The sequence below is a fragment of the Silurus aristotelis genome (assembly GCF_946808225.1).
Source record: "Silurus aristotelis genome assembly, chromosome: 28".
In the NCBI taxonomy this organism is placed as follows: Eukaryota; Metazoa; Chordata; class Actinopteri; order Siluriformes; family Siluridae; genus Silurus; species Silurus aristotelis.
This window is the reverse complement of record NC_139601.1, coordinates 3,236,307-3,261,799: the sequence shown is the minus strand read 5'-3', so window position 1 is coordinate 3,261,799 and position 25,493 is coordinate 3,236,307. Positions and strand designations below refer to the sequence as shown.

At 42.7% G+C, this 25,493-nt stretch overlaps 2 protein-coding genes across 9 annotated transcripts in view; one reads left to right on the top strand and one right to left on the bottom strand.

Annotated features, from left to right (window-relative positions):
• The window catches only part of atxn7 (ataxin 7), a 29,899-nt gene extending 8,235 nt beyond the window's left edge, over positions 1-21,664 (top strand). Inside the window, exons 1-12 of one of the 8 annotated variants that reach the window (XM_083534758.1) lie at positions 4,408-4,771; positions 4,847-4,951; positions 11,626-11,857; positions 12,864-13,141; positions 13,357-13,439; positions 14,080-14,324; positions 14,543-14,729; positions 15,029-15,150; positions 15,711-16,570; positions 16,900-17,042; positions 17,139-17,643; positions 17,691-18,261. In XM_083534758.1, the coding sequence (XP_083390884.1) occupies positions 4,849-4,951; positions 11,626-11,857; positions 12,864-13,141; positions 13,357-13,439; positions 14,080-14,324; positions 14,543-14,729; positions 15,029-15,150; positions 15,711-16,570; positions 16,900-17,042; positions 17,139-17,156 (2,271 nt within the window). In that variant the 5' untranslated portion in view covers positions 4,408-4,771; positions 4,847-4,848 and the 3' untranslated portion in view covers positions 17,157-17,643; positions 17,691-18,261. Of the gene's footprint in view, positions 1-4,407; positions 4,772-4,846; positions 4,952-11,625; positions 11,858-12,863; positions 13,142-13,356; positions 13,440-14,079; positions 14,325-14,542; positions 14,730-15,028; positions 15,151-15,710; positions 16,571-16,899; positions 17,043-17,138; positions 17,644-17,678 lie in introns of those variants that run through there. The other 7 variants (XM_083534759.1, XM_083534754.1, XM_083534760.1 and 4 more) reach the window with 7 other exon arrangements.
• An 82-nt stretch (positions 21,665-21,746) lies between these two features.
• Positions 21,747-24,726, bottom strand: psmd6 (proteasome 26S subunit, non-ATPase 6). Its single transcript, XM_083534765.1, has 8 exons — positions 24,441-24,726; positions 23,690-23,895; positions 23,467-23,612; positions 23,166-23,385; positions 22,920-23,028; positions 22,661-22,829; positions 22,503-22,580; positions 21,747-21,965 (listed from the first exon to the last, which is right to left on the bottom strand). Exons 1-8 carry the CDS (start codon positions 24,583-24,585, stop codon positions 21,869-21,871), a joined length of 1,170 nt encoding a protein of 389 aa, XP_083390891.1. The 5' UTR covers positions 24,586-24,726; the 3' UTR covers positions 21,747-21,868.
• Between the last annotated feature and the right edge of the window lie 767 nt (positions 24,727-25,493).

Sequence of the window (25,493 nt, the reverse complement as noted above, 5' to 3'; positions counted from 1 at the left end):
TAAAAACCCCGGTAATTTCTCATGTTCAGGTGACCTTATATTTTTGGGCACTTGGCATTGTTGAATCCTGACCTGACCAACTAAAACAACCCCAGATCATAACACTGCCCCCACAGGCTTGGGCTCTTCCCATCCTGATTTGTTTCGCTTAGCCTTAATGATAAATGGTTTTATTAAATACTACACAGGTATTTAGTCCTAATTTTGAATAATTTTTGCATTAGATGTACTGAAATGCTCTTATTTTGACTATTAAACATGGCCGTGAGTTCTAATGATTGACACACAGTGTATATATACACCTTAAAGAGCCTTTGTATGAGTTTTGATCAATTGCCACGGCCGTTGATTTCAGTGAAGCACAGATTCTCGGAAAAGCAGCTTCTAAAGAGTCGAAAACCCCCTACATAAGGTGTAACGTCTTTTCCAAATCGCCGACGCGGCATTCTTCTCAGCAGCTCCGTGCTGATACGAGATCAACAAATCTTTGTTTTGCACGTATTAACGATGAGTCATGGTCATATTCCTGTCTCGTCGTCATCCGCCAGCTTTTCACCTTTTCCTTAGAACGAGCGATTGTTAAATAACGAAATCGCTTTACGCTTCATTAGGCCTGTCTGAAGCACAGCATCGAGATCAGGTGTATTTTACAGTCGACTTCCTGAGCTAGAGGACGTCCAGAAGGACCAAAGTAAATGGAAGTAAGATGGAGAAAGAGAGAAAGCGTAAGAGAGACAGTGGCTTCCAACAGTGGCTTGTCTACATCCCCATGTCTACGCCCCCATGTCCACCCAGGGAACTTTTTAATATCTGGGGTTATATGTCTTAATTGTGTTCGGGAGCAAATACACGCCATCAGAATTGACATATTTGAGAGATTTCCTGACTTTTCGAACCTCTGCTACTTCTTACCCAAGCTTTATTTTCTGTAGAATGACAATTTCACGTGATGTGGTATATGACCAAATAAGAGCAAAAATAATTGTATTACAGCTCGGGCTTGAAAAATTTCCGGTAATTTTTTGTTTAGGTAGAATTTCAACTGCATGAATCTGGAAGTTTTAACCAAAAATATCCTTCAAGATTTTTTCCCCCCAACTACAAATAAGTTCCCTGTTATAGGGTAACCAGCACTTTTATATATTCCCACTTTATTCCTATTAATTCCTTTTTGGCCCATAAAAATTCCCGTTAATTCCCACAGAATGTTTCCGGGTTCATAGACTACAAAATCATGGATTACACACACACACACACACACACACACACACCACAAGATCAGTCTAAGGTGTCTTTCTGGCCCGTGTTTCACATGTTGCTTCATTGTGTCATTTGCACGTTTATCAAATGTTCCACTCGCCGCTGACATTCTGGCTTCCTGTCATGCCCATAAATAGAACAATAATAAAAGAGTGAATGTTGATCACGTACGGTTCAAATACCCAAATAACCCAAGGCCAGATTCAAAACCGACAGTGAATTTAGACAAAAAAATATCCGGATTTGGTTGTTTGAAATTGCTAGAGACGCATCTGAGAGATCTTACATCTGAAACTCTTTTACAAAATCTTTACAAAATATGGGGGAGGTCAAGAGGGGGTAAATACTTTTGCTACCTCTCATTGAGTATTCCAAGGAGCCCCCATTTATCCCCCCCCCCCCACTCTATCAGACCGTCTCTTTCTTTGTGCCTGGAGTGGTTACACGCTGTACTTGCGAGAAGCGTTGATATAACATAGCATTTGCACCGAGACACAACGGAGCCAGTGTGCAGCGATCCATGGAAACATTTCACGGTTTACAATCCGACTGACGAGAACTTGCAGAACGGGAACGTGTCGGTTTTTCAGCTCGTACTTGACCAGAGAGGAAACGAACGGCTTCAGCCTGGTATCGATTCGGAACGGATTTACGTCGGCTGCAGTTTCGAATCAGAACCAAACGTCGCCTTTCATACCGCCGATTTGGAGTTACGAGTGTTACAGGTCACGTTGTGTTTTCATTTCAGTTTCACTTTCATTTTAACGTCTACTCACTCGGATCTGCCCAAACACGCTGCGAGGATTGTTGAAATGATTTCATTACTCCATACCTTAAGGAAATATGAAAGAGGGAAATACTGACAGATCGGCTTTTATTTCAAGAGTTTTATCTTTTTAGAGGCTCCAGCTCTTTTCTCTCACCAGCTTTTCTCTCTCACCAGATCTTCTCTTTCACCAGCTCTTCTCTCTTAACAAGCTCTTCTCCTCCACAAGCGCTTCTCCTCCACAATCTTTTCTCTTCCTCAAGCTCTTTCTTCTGCCAGCTCTTATCTTCTGCCAGCTCTTTTCTACCAGCTTTTCTCTTCTCTCTCACCAGCTCTTTTCTCTCACCATCACTGTACAAGTTTCCTCTCAGCAGGAAATGTCTTCCATTTGTCAATGCATTAAAGTACGTAATTTGTTTATTAGACTCTGTGTGAATTTGGGATTTAGACTGGTGGCAGGTGCTTTTAATAGTAATTGTTATAAAAGTATTTTTAGAAAAGTCGAGTGTCCCAATACTTTTAACCGTATATTGTATATGAGGATACCTGACACATGGATACTGAGTCGTGCTGTGAAACATAATTTTAAGCACAGATGCACAACTGTACAGTCAACGCCGGAGCGTGACTAAAGGCTGGGCCACATGGTGAGGTGCACACACACACACACACACACAGCAGACTTGCTCTCAATGTGTTGACAAGCTTTGCACACAGGGACTCTCAAGACTGTTTTTGTGGCGCACTTATCACTCGTGCTGAAAAGACTGGTGAACGTTCAGCTCTCTCTCGCTTCTATCTCTCCCTGTAAACTCTCTTGTTTTTTCGATTTGCGTTCTTGCCCCCGTCCAGTCTGCTGATCAGGTTTCTAAATCAATGTCCAGCGGATTTGCGGCGTCTCTTAATTTAATTTTTTATTAAGAGCCATCTGGTCCTTCTCAGCGTGAAGGCGTGCCGTCTCGCTCAAACGCCGCCCGACCCGTGCGTTCCTAACGCGTGTAATTAGACTGAAGTTGTCCAAGTGCCCTTGACATCTGATCAAGAAGCCATAGTTTACTTTTTTTTTTTTTTTCTTCCCTAGACATTGCAGAATTATTTAGCCCGGATTAGTCATGTGTACGGACTCTATTAGAGCAGGAATGGATGCAGCAGGACTCTATTATGACCTTTTAAGCTACTAACTCTGTGGCTAAACCCTCTTCATTACTCCCCCTAGTGTTTATTAGTGCATGAAGGGACTGTTAGAGCACTTGATTTAGAGTAAGTGCCACTTGAAGTGTGTTAAGTATAATGGGGGGCCTTGAATCATCCAGCGCCGGTGCGCAGCTCCCACACGGAGCTCGGTGCCACGAAAAGCGCCTTTAAAGCACCCGCTTGCTGTTAAGAAACCCGAAGAGAGGAGCTTGACTGTAGCACATACTTCACACTTGTATTAATTGGTTTGGGACTTGTGAATCATTATAGAGGAACACATGCGAAAGCATGGTCTAAATTTCGAATCAGGGACCCTGTTAATATAATAAGAATACAACAAATAAGAAAAAAAGGTTTATTCAGCATGCATTTAATGAAAATGCTTGAATGAAATGAAGTCCTTTTATAATAATTGTGAAAAAAAAATGAAATCAGTTAATTAAATAAAGTAGAAGTGATTATTTGGGCAGCGAATTTGTAAAAAAAAATAAAAAATAAATATTTCATATGAAATAAATTAAATAAATAGACAAAAAAAAAAATTGTAAAAGACAAGCTCAATGAAAAAAAAAAAGACAAATTTCCTTTGCATTTAATTTGGTCATGGGCTTTTTTTTTTTCATGGTCATTATTCCTTTTTTTTTGTGACGATTAAAAATTTTGTCACGTGCGGATTCAAAACGATTATTTTTTTTTTAATACACGTAATCACGTTTTCTAGCCGCAGCTCCGTGTGTGTGTGTGTGTGTGTGTGTGTGTGTGTGTGTGTGTGTGTGTGTGTGTGTGTGTGTGTGTGTGTGGACTATTTGAATACCTTGCTCTTAAACAAATCTCATTATTTTCTTTTTTTTCTGGGGGTTTGGAATTATTGCATCTGTGTGTATAAGCGGTTCCGGATCGGAATCGGCGGTAGGTGAAAATGTGGTGCGTCAGTACAGTTCGGAACGTTCTAACTTCTGCTTTTATGTCTGTGTTGCTTTGACAAAGAACAAGTGTGTATCTAACCAGAGCAGATAATTACTATAGACTCCCAGGCTTATGGAGCGTATGGTTTTCAGGCTGGCATTGAGTCCCTTTCTCCCTCCCTCTTTCCCTCCCTGTGTGTCTTTCTGTCTTTCTCTCTCAATATATCTCACTTCCCTGAGGCAAGCTTCCGAATGGCTGGCTCAGTAGCTTGTCTTTTGTTGTTTTTTTGTTTCAGCTCAATAAAAACAGCACAAGTTCAGCCCAGAGCAACCGTCTGCCTGCGCGCTCGCCAAACAGGCCTGTCGCTTTTACTCGAAAACGTCACCAGAGCTGCTACATAACTCCTCGTGTATGTCTTGTGTGAGGCCTTGTTCAGCAGTTTTCAGGTTCGAGGCCTGGCCATTGCTCCGGCTGCATGAAAAGAAAATTTCTCGGGTCTTCGTCGGAAAATATTTACAAAGATAACGCGGCACGCAAGCACACCCAAACACTGGCGCCATTCCCAGTGCCCTTATGAGCGCTTTCTGTTTTGTATACCGATCAGCCTGACAGCGGCAATCGAGGAGTTTTCAAACAGTTGTGTCTGTAAGAAATCGTTCGTGAATTTCATTGTGCAAGTTTATTTATTTATATATATGTATTTTTGTTTCCTTTATGCAGATATGCCAATTTTTGGGCAATGTCCTGCGCAGGACGATTTTTTCCTGGTCATGTGCAGTCACTGCAGTCAGGTCGTCAAACCCCAGGCCTTCCAAGCACACTACGGTAAGACCTGGATCTTCATCCTTTCTTCTCTCTCTCTCTCTTTCTCTCTCTCTCTCTCTCTCTCTCTCTCTCTCTCTCTCTCTCTCTCTCTCTCTCTCTCTCTCTTGCACAGTCTTATCTCTGTAAAGAAAATAAACACTCCCACCTCTGATCAGTCTCTGCTGTGTAAAAAAAGAGTGAGAGAAAGCCAGTGATTTCCACTTTGTGTTTACAGTCGTCTGGTTAATATTTGATGCGCTGCTTTTCCGCTATGCTCTTCCTGCCTTTTTTAATCCAAATCCATCGTGTTTTATCTAAGAGAATTATGTATCAGAGGAGAAAAGGTGCTCTTTACCTGATCACAAAAAAATTCAAATCTGCGATGACAGACGGAAATTCGAGAGCGGATTTGTTCAGCTGCTCTCGGCATGAACCGATAACGCACACAATCAGTCAGTTGCTAATAATACAAAGCCAAACATTTTGCTCTCAAGCCCCCGATCGGGCCTTTCTGCTCGGCCGTCGTCGTAACTCAGTGATGCTTTGTGGGGGGGAAAAGGTGAAGGAGAATGCTTAGGCAAGCTCACATTGAACAAATTGCTGAGGAATAAGACACTTCAACTTTAATCATAAAAAATATTTCCTAAGTGTTGTTTGAATTAGAATCTGAAATACACAGACCTACACACTGCCCCTCGTCGCCTTGTAAACCAGTGCTTCAGAACATGGGGGGCAAAATTCCAGGAATTTTTAAGGCTGGAAACTTTCCATGGGAATTAACCGAAATGAATGGGAATAAACTGGGAATTTACCAAATTGCTGTGTTTGCATGGCGGTCAGCTTACCAAACAAAATGTTTATATTTATGTTCGTATATGATGCAGTTTTTATACATTTCTAATAAATTTCCTTCAAATCCCAAACAATTCTGTCAATTATCATAAATTTATTTTAAGTTTCCTAAAGTTCTCATGGAAAGTTTCTGGAAATTGACTGGAAATTTTCCGCCCCAAGGTTCTAGATTAGAGACATGACCACACTAATGTTTTCGTTTTCATGTTGTTCTCTCCGTTTTGACCTTCCGTCCACACCGTCAACGTAGACGTAGCTTCTTTGCAAACTCTCTTCAAAGTGGATAATTTGCGATGCAGTGTGAACTGGGAAAACGGAAGCGTTCGGGGGGGGGACGAATTTTTAGTCGTTGATGTTTTAAAGAGCCGGAAAGTGAATAAACGGCAGGCGGAAATGATGCATCTTGCTCACGTGTACTGCAGGGACGTAAGTGTTTTCAGAAGGTCCTTCCTCAAGGGTTCAAATTAGGCAGTTCGCTTGCGATCTAGTGAAACACGTACTCTGAGCCACCATTTCACGAGACGTTCGTTGTTGTAGATTTGTGTCTCGTGACTGGATAACAAGATTGGCTAAGAGTTCCGAAGGTTCTTAGACCGTTCGATTGAAGGAACGGTGATTGGCTGAGATGCAGATGAGTACCGGTCAGTGTGGGACTGTGGTTTTCTCCTGATGAGAGGAGACGTTACCCATGGTGGAGGAGTTTCTTCCCTTGGGATCTCATTCTTGGGTGGTGGAAACGAGAGAAAGCAAGCTTGATGTATAGATGCTTCACTGGCAGCAGTTTCCCTGGAGGAGAAGCAGAAGTTCAGGTTGCAGATGATCTATCTCCTGATGCTATCCTGGTTGCAAGTATTGATGTTTCTTTGCTAGCTTGCTGGATTTTCTCTTTGTTAGGAAGATGTGTTTCACAATCCAGAAGTTTCTCCTAATCAAGAGCAGTCTGTTGTTGGATTTTTTAGAGGCTTACAAGGATTCCCAATGGTCAGCTTCTTGTAGCACTGTATCCGATGGACCAGAGATCCCGGAGGCGTAGGGGCGTTATCTTACAGTTAGCTTGGAGCAATTGGGTCAGATAGGGGATAGAGGAACTTGGAATGAACGGCTTGAGCCAGTTGCCAAAACATGTCTCTATCGGGAAATTCGAGCTAAGCAGATTTATTAACTGAGATTGAAAGTTCAAGACACGATTTACTTGGTGACTGCTGCGTGATTTATCGCTCGTTGAAGGGAAATCTGCTTCGTAAACTTGTGAAGTGTGCAAAAGTGACAGCTGCTTCGTTAAAATGCTCAGTGTTGTGATTGTGCTCTATAATTTGATGTGCTGTATAATTGACATTAACGTTTAGAGACAGTATTATGAGACAAAAAATGTTCCATTGATTTACAATTTACGCTTTCCTGTCCTCTAGCTTCCAGTGGAGCATTTAATACTGTACGTTTTTCGCTTATTAAAAATACTCGAGCGGGAAAAGAGACGGGAAAACTTGAGAAAGTCGTGTTAGAACACCTCGATTCTAGCGTTACTTCACACCAGTCAATACCAATGGAGTAGGGATGGGCACCGAGAACCGGTATCTTTTTTTGGGACCGGTACGTAATTGGGTCGATACCAGGATTTCGCTGTCAGTGAAGAATGAGACAGAGACACGCTCCAACACAACCACATTTATAGTGAAAGATTTATTGCCCTTCATTATGGTGAAGTAGAACCGGTTCAGGTTTAGTAGGCAATAGATAAGTTAGTCTAATTGCTAGAGACGGCAGAATTCTCTCTCTCTCTCTCTCTCTCTCTCTCTCTCTCTCTCTCTCTCTCTCTCTCTCTCTCTGTCTCTTTGTTTTTAAGGGCTTTTTTGTTAAAAAATTTGTTTTATGTGCCTTTTTCTTAGTGGCATTTGTATCTGCACTACTAAAGAACGTCGGAATAATGTCACAGAAATGTCCTTCTTGGAGAATATTCACCTTAATGACATAAATATTACATATGTTTATAACTTGATTGTGCTTTTTTTTTTTTTTTTATTATTAGTTTGCATGCATGTCAACTTATGACCAAGCAAAATGTTAATATGTTTGTGAATGATAGTTGATATAAATTTCCCCGAATTCCTAATCAAATCCCATAAATTTCCATAAATCCCTGGTACGTTTGGAATATTGCCGAAATTCCCCAGATGACGTTCCCATGGCAAGTTTCCGAAAGTTTTCCGCTCCTTTGCGAAGCAGTTTTGATAACGGTATCGATAGGTTGCGTTATGATCAAATGTAAACGAAACCCGTCCCTACCATGGCAAAATATAGTCGGGTTTATATGCTGATTTCATTTATTTATATTTTTGGGATGTGAACCTGCAGCCACCTGGCGATGAGCCCAGCAGCTAATCATATTTTTCGGTCTTATTCTTCGGTCTGCTGCTGTACATCTTTCGGTTTCACGCGAACGCACTCCGGTTTTTTTTTTCTCCTCCCGCCAAATGATTAATGGCATTTCACAGATTAATTGCACAGTTCAGGAAACTCTAGTGTTCGGAGTTCAGAATCGTAAAAACGCGTCCCGAGCGCCGGTTCTCCTGTATGGAACTGCTGATCTATGACTGCTGTGCAGAATTCAGGCAGAACGTGGCCTCTAACACGCGTTTCCATTGCTTTCGAAAGGGTGTGCTTTAGATTGTTCAAGCTCACCAGGGTGCATCTCTGTACTGATGTTAAATACACTACTAGTGTAAAAACTATAGTGATTAAAAAAGGTAGTTTGGTTGTTTTGGCTTCATTATTTAAACACTGTTAGCTCGCTGTACCCCACAGTTGTTTACTGGGGAGAATGAATGCTAGCATGTGGTTCCTCTGGGGCGATTTATTTAATTTATTTATTAATTATTATTTTTTATTTATATCTGCGGCTGTGGCGTTTATTATTTGCGCAGAGACCGAGATCAGTCACGCTCTACGTGGACTCGAGGACTTGTTCTGTACGTGAAATATGGGCTTGTCTCCAGGATCCGGATATGAGACCTCCTGATGATCGAACGTTTTTCTTTTGGAACGCACAAAGAATTTTTTTTTTAAGAAAAGTCTTTTTGTTGATATTTTACATTTTATAAAAGTAGAAAAAAAAAAGAAAATAAATGGGGAAAGAAAAAGAACCACACTCTCTGCACCATTATTACACATATGCACACTTTTAACTATTCTGTACTGTTATATTTATACACACACACACACACACACACACACACACACACACACACACACACACACACACACACACATATATATATATATATATATATTAGTCGTTTTAAATGAATCATTTTCGTTAATTTAAAATTAAATGGCAAAAAAATAAAAAATAAATCCAAGAGTCAATATAAAGTATTTTTATAAAATATAAAGAACAGAATCGTGCAGTGTTTAATCGCTATCAACTCAAACAACCAGGATTATGTGATGATGTAATAATGGTGACGGCCCCGATCATGATCCTGACACATCGCATCGCCGTATCCACTATCTCTCCCAGGCAGCTCATTAAGTACCAGGATTAAGTGATTCATTTGTTAAAGTCAGCTCGGGTGGAGGTGAATGGTGTCGTATTGATGTGCTTGGAACGGGATTTGGCGATGTTGATGGCGAGACATCTCTGGCTGGTGTCATTTGGCACCGTGTTTTACTGGTGTGTGAAACACGTTGCTTTTTCAGCGTCCCGCTTGGAGATCCGAGCGGCGTCATGGGATATTACAGAGTAATCAGGACTCGATCTTGTTTTCTGAGCTCTTTGTATTGGAGCTGTGCCAGTTTCACAACAAGACTTGTTCGAGAGGCCTACGTTACACCCGTCGCAGCTTGTGTGTGTGTGTGTGAGAGTGAGTGTAGGTGTGTGAGACCGAGAGGCCTATACAAAGGCACTGTCATATTCCATTAGCCGAAATGAATCATAGCTTCTCTTTCTGGTCTCCTCATTCTCAGTGCAGCTTGCGTGCAGGCCGAGCAGATAATATAGCTGGGGAACAGCAGGTGTGTGTGTGTGTGTGTGTGTGTGTGTGTGTGTGTGTGTGTGTGTGTGTGTGTGTGTGTGTGTGTGTGTGTGTGTGTGTGTGTGTGTGTGTGTGTGTGTGTGTGTGTGTGTGTGTGTGTGTGTGTGTGTGTGTGTGAGAGAAAGAGAGAGAGCGAGCGTGTGAGCGCACTGTTTTCCTCCAGCAGCGAGGAGTGTTTGGCAGGAAGCCCAAAGCGGCTGGAGGTTGCAGAGTGTTTGAGTTGAGCTGAGTATTAACACCACACGCCGCTTCTACTGCATGACAACTACTGCTCCAGCCGCTGCTCCTCCCTGTTTACTTCAACACCTCCTTCCCGCATTGCTCCTTCCGTTCCATACGAAACACTAATCGGAATATCCAATTCGCTTTTATTTTTAATTTTTTAAATGCATACGGTGCATAAATGCATGCAAATGATAATCTGCTCGTTAGATTCCATAATAACGAAGTTTAAAAAGGAGGCGTGTCCTTTTATTTTATCTGATTATTTTGATTTGTTTATTATTAATTGTTTTTATTTGCTTATTTATTAATGAATTAATTTATTTATCTATGCTTGAATATTTAATATTTTGTTGTTTTGTTTCTAATTATTATTTGAATTTCTTTGATTTTTTTTTATTTTATTTTTTTTTATTAAATTGTATTCATTTAAATGTAAATTTTCAAAAATGCATTCTATTCACTGTCCATATTTACCCAATACGGTTACTCCATAGGGTCGAATGGTAGTTTTATGATTGTTTGCCTGTTTAGTCATTTGCTTGTTTATTTGTCCCAGCCTGATATTTTTGGTGTGTCCTGTCTGAACTCGTTCCCAATGCGCAACTCCGTTCTGTAATCCGTAAGTGTGTTCATGTATCCTATTCTTCCACCGTTTACGAATCTCTTTCCGTATTTCTGATCACTCAGAAAAGCACAGTGCTGGACTTAAAGCACGTTTTAGTTCCCTTCCTATTTTTGCAGTCTTGCTTTCCGTTTCGGTTTTATTCAGCCCGATAATAATGCGCTCTGTGTGGCTCCAGCCAGCTTCAGCGTAGCGGCGCTTGTGGTTTCCTATTGTACCAAGTGATTTTACACAGCCAGCCTCCTACGTCTGCAACACAAGCGTCTCTTCTAAAGGCTTTGTAAAAAGCTGAAACACAGCGCCGTGGCTTTAACGAGCGACTGAATAACGCCGGTGCTTCTCTAAAGCTCTGTGGCGCTTTCACACTTCTGTTCAGATCATCCAGGGTATTTCTGTGTTTTTGTTTTGGTTTATTTTGGCTTGGAGTGTGAATTTAACGCTCCGAATTTCAGTGCGTGTTTTAAAGACGCGACTATAAGCTGGCACAACATCCGAACCAGGAAACCAAGAGTTTGGTGTTGATATCGCTAGAAATGAGCATTTATGATGATGTATACCTCGAGATAACACTGAGTTTATTCTTTTATACACTCAGCACTGTGAAGCTGCACAGTTACTGCTGGCACCCAGAAGTGTGTTCTTCCTGGTCATTTTCATTATAGCAGATATCATTGTCTCATTAGCGTCTCGTTATTTCTCTTTTTTTTAACGAGTGCCACGTACAAACGTTTTTTTTTGCAGTGGTTTAAAAGTCATAGTCACAGCTCTATTTCTGGTTTTACAACACGCTTAACAAACATCCATTTGCATATGTTGTTAAAATATGTAACACATGGTGAAGAAACAATTTGCGACAAGTGAATGCAAATAAAAATGCTGACTAATATAAATCCTTCTGACCAACCGAAAAAGCTCTTTGGTCTTAAATCTTGAATCTTGAACATGTCACACTTTCTCCCTCCTAGAGAGACGTCACAGCTCCATTAACAAGCCAGTGTCCTCCTACCAGTCCTCTGCCATGCTCCCGGGTATCCCCTCCCGGGCCAGGACGGGAGGAGCAGGCGGAGTGGGCCCTGCCAGCGCCATGCCCATGGGTTCCTCCTCCTCCGCTGGAGGGAGCAACAGCACCCACACAGCCAAAGAGAAGCTGCCTCACCGGAAGCCTCACTTCCCCCCAAAGGTGCTGCACGACGACATGTGAGTACGCCAAACCACACTCGCTTCAAATGCAGCAGAGGAAGAACTTTCTCCGCGCAATTGCTCTGCGAAATGTAAAGCGCATTCTCGGCTGTTTGTTTATTCGCTGCCGGAGAAAGCTGATTAGTTTGTAGCCCTTTTTTTTTTTTTTATTAGCCATTTAGCTTGAAGTATTATACCGTAGACGGTTTTACGGCACCTCCGAGACCCGTTTTCTGGGTTCTCCGTAGTCGTTAGATATAAACTATCCGCTCTAAACGACCTCTCCGGCGGGAGCGCTCCACCGCCACGTAGTATTTTCTCAGCTTTTAAGCACCTGCTGTAGCTCATCAGCTCATTATCAAGCCCTGTGTGTGTCTGGGGAGGGAAAATATTAAACCTGTGATTCAGGAATCAGTCTGGGTACACCGGTGCATCTCAATTAATAAAATGACACTTGCAACATATTGTTTCTTTTTTTTCTTCTTCCGTTAAATCTAAAATTGCTTAACAACATAAACCCCGGGCTGCGAAATTTCTTCAAACATTTAATAAGAATCAGTAGACACAGTGTTGAACAAACCACGGATGGTGCTGCTTATTAATGCAAGAATAAGACTCACAATAATAAATCACAGCAGCTGTTTCAGTTCCAAATAGCGTCCTGTTGACTTTATAGTGCACTACTGTATATGCACAGTTTGATATTATTACAATTGAAACCACAGCCAATTTGTTCTGGACATTTTGGAATCACAATATTAGGCGATTTTGAGTAATCATTTCTTAATTAATAAATTGTCTGTAAAAAAAAAAAGAAAGAAAGAAAGAAAGAAAGAAAGAAAGAAAGAAAGAAAGAAAGAAAGAAAGAAAGAAAATGCTTGATTTATGACTTTTTGTTACAAGCATTGGTTTGGGAATTCTGTTCCTGTCCAGCCGTGATATCTCTCGCTAATCCGTTTCAGTCCCACACCCCTAAGTACACAGAGAAGATAAACAGCCCTTTTTGTTTTTGTCCTCCACCCAGTCTGACCCCAGCTGTCAAAGTGGAGAAGATCCATGTGAAAATGGACTACGGCTTCTCCAAGCCTGGCCACGTGCCCACTCCTTCCTCATCCTCTTCTTCCTGCGTTACTGTGAGCTCCTCGCCCTCGAAACAAGGCCTTAATAGCCAGTCTGTACCAAAGGCTCACCAGCCGTCCCCAGGCCACATCCCAAACGGAAAGAGCCACCTCTCGCCGCTCAGCAAGAAGCAGGACAGCAGCACCAACGCAAGTAGCAAACGACCCACCAGAAAAGTGTTAGGTGAGTTTTGCAGGGCGCACCAGATGTTGTTTTGAGGATAATTTATCCAGATGTTGGCATTGAAGGATGGCGGTACTGGTGACACAATAAACCAGTTTCTTCCATACTATAATATTGTTCTTCATGCTCAAGTTCTTGCACCGTTCCTTTGCTTTTCTCGCCCTGTGCTTTGAGTTAATTGGTTTATATTGTGTTGCGTTTTGTGTATCCTCTAGAACGCGAGTTCAATCCTGATGTCCATTGTGGAGTTATGGACATCGGAGCACGTAAGCCATGCACAAGATCCTTAACATGCAAGGTAAGCACACACACACACGTCATATTGGTCCGGTTAGTTTCAAATATACAAATGTAACTCTTACCGACAGGTTGTTGTTGGTGGTTTTTTATTAAATCTCAGTATCTTGTCTTTCATGGAAAAATTAAATTGTCTAGCTTGATTTTGGAAGTTATATCTTACTCATTTTGATTAGAGGTTGACCGATAGCTAGGTTGGATCACGCTTGCCGGCAAATAATTAACCAACCGGTTTTTAAAATGCAGACTGGATAAAAAAGATACTAATAGTACTGAAATTTATTACCAAAAAAAACCCCAGTACTAAAACATGAAAATGTGTTGAAGTGAATAAATATAATTTAATGAATATAATTATACAGTTGATAAATAAAAAATTTTAAAAAGTGCACTGCGGAGTCGAACATGTGAAAGCGAACAGCACGTGCTGTCAGTGATTCGCCTCTAGAGGCCGCTATTATAATGACAGCTGACCGGAACCCGAAAAAACTCGGAACGGATTGTTCCAGCAATTAAAAGCATTCGGTTTTGTCGATTAATCGCCTGATCTCTAATTTCTATTGGTCATTCTTTTAATTTTTCTACAACAGTTGTACATTATTGGCAGAATTAATTGTTTGTTTGTTTTTTCCGTTATGCAGACACATTCCTTAAGCCAGAGAAGGGCGGTTCCCGGGAGGCGGAAGCGCTTTGACGTGTTGCTGGCAGAGCACAAGAATCGAACACGGGAAAAGGAGCTACAACAGCATAGGACGGAGCCAACCCCACCCCCTCTCAGGGAGCCCCACCCACCCCTTCACCACGGCAACCCTGCGGTCGCCGCCACTGACACAGCCAAGCTCTTCCCCCTCAGCAAAGCCAAACCCCACAATCCTGTGCTTCCACGGTGAGCCAGCTCTTTCATCACTCCTCCATCAACTTCGCTCAACCTCTTTTTCTCAATACATCTCACTCGCTTACTTATCGCTTACAGTCCTTCCTTCCAGAGATCTTTGTATTAATAACACACACACACACACACACACACACACACACACACACACACACACACACACACACGGAGATATGTCCAAACCTAAAGTCTTTTTTTTTTTTTTTACACAGCAGCGGGCTGAGCAGTTTAGGGGACACCGCCATGACCCCTGACCTGACCTTGCATCCCCACTCTGCTCCCACTCCCGACGGTGCGGCATGTCCCTCCAGTGACGAGGGCGAGAACGAGGGAGAGAGAGAAGAGATCATGGACAAACTGGACTGCCACTATTCAGGTTACCATCCACGACCAGCTGCTGTAAGTACTTCTCTCAGTCCTCCAGGTTTTTTGGCCTCAACATCTTTCAGTCCTTTAGTCACAGTCAAGATTTTTTAATCCCTTATTATTGCAGAGTTAATGCCTGATGCATAGGGGAGAGTAATAATATATTATGTATGAGGTGTTGTTAATAAAGAGCACCGAGTGAGGCATAGTGAAGAATAACAAGTGACCCCTCGTAATGCACTTGTAGGCCCAAAGGATGTGTATAATCATAATAGCTCTCATTAGAAGATGTAATGATGTTAACTGTGACATGGATTTGTTTCGTTAATTAGTTCTGCAATTTTGGAAGCCGACTGTTCGGGAGAAGCTGTTACTCCTTCGACCGGCGCTGGGATCGGGTCCGGTATGCACTGGTGGCCATGACGGACAAACACGTCAACTCGTTGATGTGGAAGTGAGTAGCGCTTTAATGTTGTTTACAGCCTGGCGGATGGATGGACGCACGGACCGGACGGTTGTACAGATGCACGGGTAGACAGATGGATGAATAAAGAGAAGGATAGATAGACGAATAGACAGATAGAAAGGGGATGTGAGCAATGCTTTTTCTGTTATTTATAGCCTGATGGATAACTCAGGACATGGTGTCCTCACGATGGTCGTCCAAATCATTTAAGCTTTTTTCAGGAACCATTTATACTTTTTCTGTCCTGTAGAATTTGCACAAAAACACACTATTCGCTCTCAATTCAAATCCCCAGGAAAATAATTTGTCATAATGCTGGTATTAAGATGTGGATTGATTTAGCCAGGACACACCAGAAGTTCTAAATGCCAAATCCATTACTGTGTTTGTTTAAAAGTTATTTTGCATGTAATATATTTGATCTAATGTGAGACAAATCTATAATAACTGTACTATAATTTGTTTCTTGTTTTAGTGATGTGAAATGCCAGTGTTTTTACTGCAGATGTTTTAAATGCAGATGTTGCTTTTTGGTTTAAATCTCACAGAAAAGTTCCACTTGCACTGGAAAATTCCTCCTCGTCTGCAGTTACGTCATCTCACCGGTCCAGCACAAACTCGCTGTCCTCTTCCTCAGGCTTTCTGAGCCCCTCCCCTCCGCCGCCTTACAGCCAGTCACATGACAGCAAGCCCACACTGCCGTACGGGACCACACTAAATGCCCGTGTCACGTCACAGAGGGCCGGAGAGCAGCTCACTTACAGCGGCATAGGCTCCTCCAGACAAGTGTCCTCATCCTCACCCCAGATGCCTTCAGCACACTCGTCCTCGCTGCCCTCCACTCCTGGCTCGAACAAATCTGTCAAATCCCGCTCCGGACCCAAGCACTTCTGGGTAAAGGAGCCCCCTCTGGCCGCACTAGCTAGCTCCAGTGCAAACAACAGCAGCAGCAGTGACACCGGTGTTGTGAGCGTGAGCAGCAGCGCGATCAGCCTCGGCTCGACAAAGAAGCGCAAGAACAGCTCTCTACTGAAATACGGTGTCGAGTCCTCCCTGTCGTCCTCCTCTTCCTCTTTCAAAAAGAACTGCACGGTCAACTCGGGCACCTCAGGGAGCAGTTTTCACTCCTCGCTAACCTCTACGGCATCGTCTGCGGCTTTTTTGCCGCCCCCCTCTTCCTCTTACTCCCACGGTGCAGGAATGAACTGCCCGTCAGGTCGCGCCAGCTCGATGAGCACGCGCCAGGACGCGGCCGAGCCCATCAAGCGCATGAGCGTGATGATGAACAGCAGCGACTCGACGCTCTCGCTCGGGCCGTTTGTGAACCACCCAGACTGCAGAACAGACACGAAGAGGAGGAAGAGCTCACAGGCCACCAGCAGCCTCACTGGCACAGCTACCTGCACAGGTAACGTAGGAGCGGAGCCACATTTTATACATTTCCCTGTGATTGGCTCCTGTATTTTAGGATGAGGTTACAACTGTTTAGCTGTTGTAGTTCAGTGGTTACTGTTTGGAAAGTCAGGGCACAAGCGCCAGTATCGCCAAACTTGCCACTCTTGGGGCCCTTGAGCAAGGCCCTTAACCCTCTGTACCCCAGGGGCACAATATCGTTGCTAACAATGCGTTCTGTCCCTAGCTCCTAACATAGTTTGGGATATATGAGGACGGAAGTACAGGTGACAAGCACAAGGCAGCTTTTTTTTTCTTTTCAAAGTGTTCTCTGCTCTTTTACAGCACCTGCCATGGGAGGGGGAGGGGCACAAGGGCTGGGGAGGCCCAAAATGGCCAAGTCTCCAGCCATCAACAACATTCACGGCAAACACTCACGGCCCATGCCTGGGACGCCAGGGCTTCCTAACAACTCACTAATACATCAGGTGTGTATAGGGCTTGGAAATGTAACATAAACATGAGTGTTTTTGTATTTGGTGTTTTTGCGCAGTTTAAACATGCGCCTCATCTTTTTGTTTTAGCCAAAGGCTCGTCCCTGACACAGGTGGGCCGGCTCTGGGGGTGTGAAGCGGTGGAGCGGAGCTCCCTTAGCGCCAGTCACGGCACACTGCACGAGGCCTTCTTCTTCTTCTTCTTGTCCTCCTTCTTCTTCTCTTACTCTCAGCTTCCCACAATCCTCAGGGTGGAGAGTGCACTGGGCCGCTCACTGACGGCGCGCTGTTTCTCCTGGCCACAAGGGGGCATAAAAAATGTGGAAAATACACCAAGAGAGGGAGGCGCATATGTGTGTGTATGAGTGCGCGTGTGGCGGGTGCATGAGTTGGCAGTCACCCCAGTGGCAGGCGGTGTGTGATGCACAGGTACAGTTACACTACTACACAGCGCCAGACAGACTTGGTGGGCTTCATTAGCAAAAGGAGCATTTCTGTTCATTCGTGTGAAAGTGTGTGTGTTGATGTGGGTGATACCGGAATACTGGAACTGAAACTGTGTGTGTGAACTGTGTGTGTGTGTGTGTGTGTGTGTGTGTGTGTGTGTGTGTGTGTGTGTGTGTGTGTGAGGGTGGTGCACAGGAAAAAAAAAGATGGAATATCAGGAGTCTCAGAGACGATAAAAATAATGCAATCCCATTTAGTTTAATAAACATATTTATTGTGTAAAAGGAGACGTATATACAATAGCGCAATTCAGCACATTCTAGACCCTAGATCCAAAACGTACAACCGAAAGACGAGCATTCGAGGGTCTTAATGTTTCTTTGTTCGAAAGCGTTTTTTTTCCGTTCTGTAAACGAGGACGGAACAGGATGTTATTTCGCAGCTCCGCGTCACTCAGCAGACACTTAGATGATCTTAAGTCCAAAATGTATTTTATTAGCTAAGTTTGGTTTTCAAATCGCTACGTTTACTCTGAATTTTGCGCGGCTCATCTTTCGACCCGGAACCTCCGTCTCATTCGTTTTGAGGAATACTTCAGCTTTTCATCTCCACACGATTTCCACCACATCATGCCTTGGCTCAGACTCTCCGAAATAATAGCACAAAATAGCCCCCAAAAAAATTGCAAAATTGGAAACCACATTGACCTTTTGTTCGACAATGGAGTGTTTTGATTTAATGAGTTACCGTTTTAACGGTGCAACATCTTGCAAAGTTGACGTGTTAGAAGCAGGAAGAATAGGCGAGCGTAAGTAGTTTGACAAATTGTGACCGGGTCACGGGCAGCTGAGGCTCACTGATGCACGTAGAAAGGTTGGTCCGTGTGGTCTGAAGAAGTTCATGCTGTTGATACTCGACGGGTCAGAACTGCAAAAACGGGACCAACACAATATGGGGTGCAGGTGCCGATAATGTTATGCCTGATCAGTGTATACTACATACTAGATCCGGGGTGTGTGTGTGTGTGTGTGTGTGGGAGGAACAGCTCTCGTCTCAACCTGTGCTGTTTCTGGACCCAAATGTTCTCCACAGCACGTTTGTACCCCACCCTAAGGTGTGATAGAATGCTCTCTGACCAGTAGGTGACGCTCTCCAGTAGGCTTTATGTTCTGTGGAGGCAGCTTTTTACCCAGAACAGCTAGAAGCAATGTCTCAATTAGTGTATAAATAATAATCATAATGCACTACAGATGTGGTGGAGAAGACATGAGGTTGGAAAAGACTTGGAGTATCCTCTTTCCTCAAAAGCAAGCAAACTGCTTCTTGTCCTCTTGACTCCTGAACGCTTTTTAACCATTAAGAGTTGTTTTTTTTTCCCCGCTGTCAGTTTTATTCGTTTCTATGGACAGAGATTGTCGATCCCCTTTAGGTCCCATCAAACCACACAAGATCCCCCTTCATCACTACGGCTACGTCAGGCTGTGAGGGACAAGTGCTTATCGAAACACACTAAAAGAGATCGTGCAATTGATTCTAAAAACCACAACGATGCACATCCACACTAGAATACGTAATACGCGTAAAGAAAGGCTTCACGTGTGCATGCAGAAGCTGAAGAAACGAATAACACGCCTTGACTACGACTTTGGTTTTGTTTTAGATTCCGGAATTAATTAATCATCAGGAGAACGAGCACAAGCGCTTTCACACTCCCCCCCCCCCCACACACACACACTTTTTCGTGACGCTCGTGTGACGTCGTATGCATAAAAAACGCACGGTATTAACGTGTAACTAGCTAGCTTTTTTGACAACGATATACAGAATAATATATGATATATAAGGATTTCTTTATATATCTAAATCTTTTTTTATTCACCAATGCATCGCCACTTTGTCGTTCGATTCGGAACCTTGTGTGGTTCTTCAGGCTCAATCCATGAGCATCCCAATGACCCGGTCTTCAGGCACCGAGTCACGTGAGCTGCAAAGCTGAGCCAAAGCACAGAGCTGTAGTTTTGCCGAAACGCCACGTGTTTAACGTATTCAGAACTGCGAGCGGAGAAACTAAGAGGATTGAATTTTTTTTTTCTTTCAATAAATAAATTTACACATTTTTATCCCCTCAGCCAAAAAAACCCACCCCCAAACCAAAAAGCAAACGAACCAAAAGACATTTCGGGGAAATTGACGTGAAAGTGTGAAAGCTGCCCAATCGATTAGTATTTTGCGGGGGGGTTTTTTGGGTGATACTTTAAAGTTAAAGGATTTGAGGGGAAAAAAACAGAGTGAAACCGGTTTAAATTCGGCGTCTATACACAGAACCACCGTATACGAGACTTAAGTACTGTGAGAAGCTCCTATGATGATGCTTGGCCCTGTAGCCACACATTCTCCCACAAACACACACAGACGAGTGAATTCGAAAGCAATTCACGGCTTTTGCGTACAGAATAACCATATATATATATATATAAAAAAAAGACTAATCCTGTTTGTTTTTTTTCGATCATCGAATCATTTTTCTACGAATCCAAATCACATTGAACTGCCAAGAGATCTCGTAGGGCTCGTTGGAGAGTATTAAATCTAAAGTCGTAAAGTTTTTTTGAAAATAAATAAATTAAATTTGATTTGAAACTGATGTCGGTCAGCAATCGTATGCTGAGGAAACGAGTTTTTTTCTTTTTTCTAACGAAGTTAACCCTATTTCAGAATACATATTTTGCTAAATAATAATTCAAAAAGGACAAAAAAAAAACCATACAAATTGTACATACGGAGATGTATTTTTGCACAGGCGTTTTTTTTCTTACACGTTTTTTGGTACAGTCGAGATCGCTATTATTTATTTTAGTGAACGGATCCGTTTTGAAGATTTGAAGTGGTTCACTGCCAAGCCAATAATGCAATACGCCTCTTACAAACACAGAGCTTCTTCTTTATAGTCGTGGACTGAAATCCTAATGAAGGAACGTTGCCCCAGATTGTGGAGAGTCATTTTTTATCATCATTAATACTTTCTGTCTACGTCGTGAAGAGGACGTCCGGAAAATTGCCCCCGAGCACCAGATCACATTTCACACGTCGTTCACGTTTAAGGCTGCAATAAGCAGAGTCAACACTTAACGCACCACCGTTGCCAAACTGCTTTATATTTCTCTATATTTCGAAACACCGCAGTCGTTCTTTTGCAGCTTTTAAAGAATAACGAAGCGAGAAAAAAAGTGCCTGAATTCGTTCAACTTTATTTTTATTTTTTTTCCTGTTCCACATTAGTGAAATCAATTCAAAAATTTTGTAGTTGCTTCTTCTTGTGCTTTTTCTTTTGTTCATCATAATGTGATCTTTCACCTTGTCAAGAAATTACATCCATTCGACGATCGTTCACGTCCCGCCGTTTCAATACTGTTCTCGACACGCCCTCGGTATCTTTCCCTCGAAGTGTGAACACAAGCAGATTATTTTTTTGGTATCGGTTGCCAAATTTTAACAATATAATCCACTTGTATCGGCTGGCTAATTTACAGATCGCGGTGGAAACACTCGTGTACTGATGCAGTATGTAGAAATGCGATTTGAGTTTTTTTGTGGACATTTTTTCCCCCCACAGACGTCTCCCTCGATCTCATAATTCCTGCTCCTGAGACGCACTCAACTACAAATGGTATTAACACGCCTGACGTCAGCACTAGATTTTCTCCGAGGGAAACTCGAGGGCGCGTTCCGACGCGGTATCGGAGCGCAGCTTCGTGCTACTGTTTCATTTCTGTGACGATGCTACTTTCCTTTAATCCAGATTACGATTTGATTCTCTTGTCCAATTTGATTTATTCTCCACCGGCGATGTTTCCATACGGCGGAAACTGTATCCGATGCAAGAAGCACAGATGTGGAATGTGAATCACGGCTCAGAAACATCGAGAAAATGATATTTAAGTGTGTAAATTCAAGGGTTTTTTTGTTTGTTTTGTTTTTTATATCTACATAATCCAATCATTTGAACAGCTGGACTTTTGTGTGTTGGCTGCTATGTAATTCATGAACAAACATAGTAGGTTAGATTTACGTAATATTTAAAGAAAAAGATTGTATAGTCTATTTGTTTTGTAATAGGTTTTCTGTAAATAAAAAAAAGTAATTTATACTGTTATTTATAAGAAAACAAAGCGCACGAGTCCGTGTTTTTTTTTCTTCATGTAATCGCAAAAACATGGAATTTTTGTTGGAATTGAGGGGGACGTTACACAGTTTTGTCTGAAAAGGTTTTATTAGATACTGTACATAAAACAAAAGTCAAGTCGAGACTGCCGAATTGTATCAGAACAAGCATCAAACATGTAAAGACGAACTTCTGGTGCTGAGGGAACGTGCTACATGTTGATGACCCGAGAAAGCTTCTGCACTCTGTTCAGCAGGAGGTCGCCTTTCTTTATGGTTTCCTGATACTGCCAGTTCTTACTGTCAGGCCTAGAGAGGGAGAGAGAGAGGGAGGGAGGATGAAGCAGGGGGAAAAAGGAGAGGGAGGGAGATGATGAGAAAGGGATAGACAGAGGGAGGGAAACGAGAGAAAGAGAGGGGGGAGGGATGGGGAAAACAAGACAAGTGGGTGATGACAGCATCTTTCACGTAGACAAACAGCTGTAGATCTCACCAGAGGAAAGGCGTGATCTTACTGACTTATTTCTTTCCATTATTAATTTTTTTTTTTTTGTGCGCCACGTCCCCTTAATTCTTCTCTTGACCGAATGTCATCTGATAAATCTACACTTTACACATGCTCTTTGTCTCTCCTACACTTGACTTTTCTTCAAGGTTCAGATGGAAAAAGTTCAGAGCGAAAGATCCAGGAAACAGAAACTGCAGTGTAACAACTCCAGCTATGAGAAAGGTTGTACAAGGAAGACGAAAAGGAAAAAACCCTGTCTCAACATTAAACTCTCTCTGTGCTTCATAATAATGAATATCTAATGACACACACAGACATTTTCACCACAGACGCCGTACCTGTTGGTCTCGACGATCTCGTTCACTTTGTCTATCTTGCAGTGCAAGCGGCCTGCTGCGATGAACCGCGAGAGCTCCCTTAGAAGAAGAAAAACCCAGTTAGACGCGCATTGACAAAACGTGTAACGGCGGAACGTGAGAACGTGACGTGTACGCACTGGTCGATGAACTCTGTGCTGACTCCGAAAGCCTCGGCCATGTAGCCCAGCGTAAGGGAGCGGTACGACTCCAGGAGCTGGCTGTAGGCCAAAATCCTCATCTCGCGCACGTAGTAGCGGTAGTGAGGAGCGAAGAGCCAGTCCCTCTTCATTTCCTGCTCCACACGAGCTGCAGAGACGCAAAGAAAAACACACGCCGTGAAGCAAAAGCAACATGATCCGACCGCCGAGGCTCTTATGTAGAAGAGAGATGACTCACCCAAGGACTGGAAGAAGATGGAGTAACGGCACTCGTACAGGGAGAACAGGTACTGACGCACATCAGGGAGACTGTGCAGGACCTCCAGGATCTCAGCACCTTTAATCACCTGCAGCAGTTTTCATTTTAACTGTTATTTATCAGAATATATGTGGTGTAGTGTGTATTAGAAGGAGGCAAGACTTGAAAAGAGCGTCGGTTTATAGCTTCTAAAAGTCGCTTTGCTGAAGGTGTCACGCGGCTCACCTTCTCCCTCAGGTCGGGCCTCTTCAGCGCGATCATGCACACGTAGACGGTGTACGTGACGAAGGTCTTGTAGTCCATGAGCTCATAAGAGGTGAAGGTGGACACTGTGTCGAGGAAAAGCTCGGCGGCCTGCTTGAAGTCTCTGATGGCGACGCAGTAAAGACCCTGGTACACCTTCAGACGGTTCCTCCGGTCCCAGTCTCCGCCCTCTTCAATCAAACTGGGGAGAAACAATTATTCTCACACAAAAACACACACACACTTGGAAGGTGAATGGGATAGATTTCATTTCTTTTTTTACCTCTTGGCTTTCTCTGTGTTTCGTGTGATGAGGTCACTGTCCATGTAAAAGAGGCCGATCCTCAGCAGGTAGAAGACGATGTCTAACCGGTGACCCAGAGCTACAGTTTTGTCATAAGTTTTCCTAAAGGCAGTCAGAGCGCCTTCCTGGATCATAAAGAGGAGAAAGCGAGCGTGAGCGCCGTGACCTGGACGAGCAGGATGTTAAACCAAACCTCTCTCACCTTGTCTCCGATCCTAATCAGATACTCCGCCTTGGCCATCATGGCGTCCCGGATCTCGCTCTCGCCCAGGTTTTTCTCCGCGTCTTCCAGAACCTCGTCCAGACGCTTCAGCTCGTCTTCGTTGGACTTCTTCATTTTGCTCAGCAGATCCGAGTCCACGGTCCACTTCAGTTCTTTACATAAGGTCTCGTAGTAAGGAGCCATGTCTGAAAGATATTTTATATAATCAAATTTAAATATATAGATTATATGGATATTGATATAAATGTATAGATAATATCTATCCATTATTTAAAAATAAATGAATAAGACATTTTCTCACCTATTTTACACTTAATCTGATTAGGATTTTTTTTTTGTTTTAATTACGTAAACATTTATGTCAGTTTATTATCGACTATACTAAATTATTTTTTGCATCTGAATATTAAGCCACAATATTAGCCAGTTGTTTTCCCCATCCACATTCGGTCAAGCCCCGCCCCTGTGTGATGATTGGTTAGCCCTAATCAAACGCTCCAATGCATTGGACGGTTTCGGCGCGTGCTCGAACCAACAGCCAATCGTAATCCAGAAGGCGGGTTTAGTGGTTGTAATACGGGTGGAAATAATAATGTCATTAGCATTAAATTAGCCAAATTTCCCTCTGGTTCATGTGGGATTCAGGAAAAACGCCTACAGCGCTCAATGAGAGTCAGGACACGGGTTGATAATTATATTACAGGGACATGTAGGCGGTTTAACGACTCACTGTTCTCCCGGATCGCCTCCATGAGCTCGGTCTTTACTTCGGCATCCTGTCGGTGGTCATCGAGAGTCAGCAGAAACTTGAGCTGCGCGATCCTCAGGTCGGGGTTTTTGGGTAATCCTTCTTCTTCGAGGTTTTCCAAAGGCATTGTGGAGAATGTGGTGTGTGTTCAGGGGTGAGGAGAAACACTGGAGCGGCTCGAGCTCACACTCACAAGCGACGATGACTAGGAGGAAATCTAAACAACAGGAGAAATGTAGCAAATCTACTTCCGGCGAGCCGCAACTCAACGACGCGGGGGAAAAGAGGGGCAACGCGGGCGGAGGAAAACGCGTTACTGACACCTAGCTGCTAGATGTGTGAACTGCAGCCAGCTGCATTAATCCTTTAATCTCTCCTGGTACAAAAAGAGCAATAGAATAGAATTGTTTATTAAGTCTTCTCGTTTCTCTAGAAACTTTGGGTACTACCCAAAAGTTTTATTTTTCTAACCATATAATTTAATTATATTTCTCTCCCCCCAATCTAAAAAAACAATTTAAATGATAACAAGTAAAACATACACAGTGAAATAATAACCATCATCATCATTATTTTGAAGCAGCTCTTACAGTGGATGAGGAAATAAGTAATAATAAGCAAGAAATAAATAAGCACAACGATAATATTAGTATAATCATGTAATTACGACTATTTTTAAAGCAGTTAAAGTGAAAAAAAAAGATGAATGCAAGTGCTACTACTGTCACTAATAATAATAATAATAATAATAATAATAATAATAATAATAATAATAATAATAATAATAATAATAATAGAGCACAGGGCAGTTAGATCTTTATATAAAACAGAAAGCCAGAATTAAATATTAGTGTATTGTACTCAGACCGTGTGGAGACACGTGACTCTTGTATTCATTAGACTGTTGGGGCATTAAGAATAGGGGGCAATTATTTATACCCCTGTGCTATCAACCTCATGGATGACGCAGGGGAGAGATCACGTGATGTCCGTTAGACGCTGCGTTCTAAAGTCTTTCTTAAAAAATCACTGAAA

Excerpts from the sequence above, each read along its gene's own strand:
- psmd6 (XM_083534765.1), bottom strand. The coding sequence starts at position 24,585 with ATGCCTTTGGAAAACCTCGAAGAAGAAGGATTACCCAAAAACCCCGAC. Across the intron at positions 23,896-24,440 it reads GGAGGCGATCCGGGAGAACA|ACATGGCTCCTTACTACGAG; the intron begins GTGAGTCGTTAA and ends AATATCTTTCAG. Across the intron at positions 23,386-23,466 it reads AACACAGAGAAAGCCAAGAG|TTTGATTGAAGAGGGCGGAG; the intron begins GTAAAAAAAGAA and ends GTTTCTCCCCAG.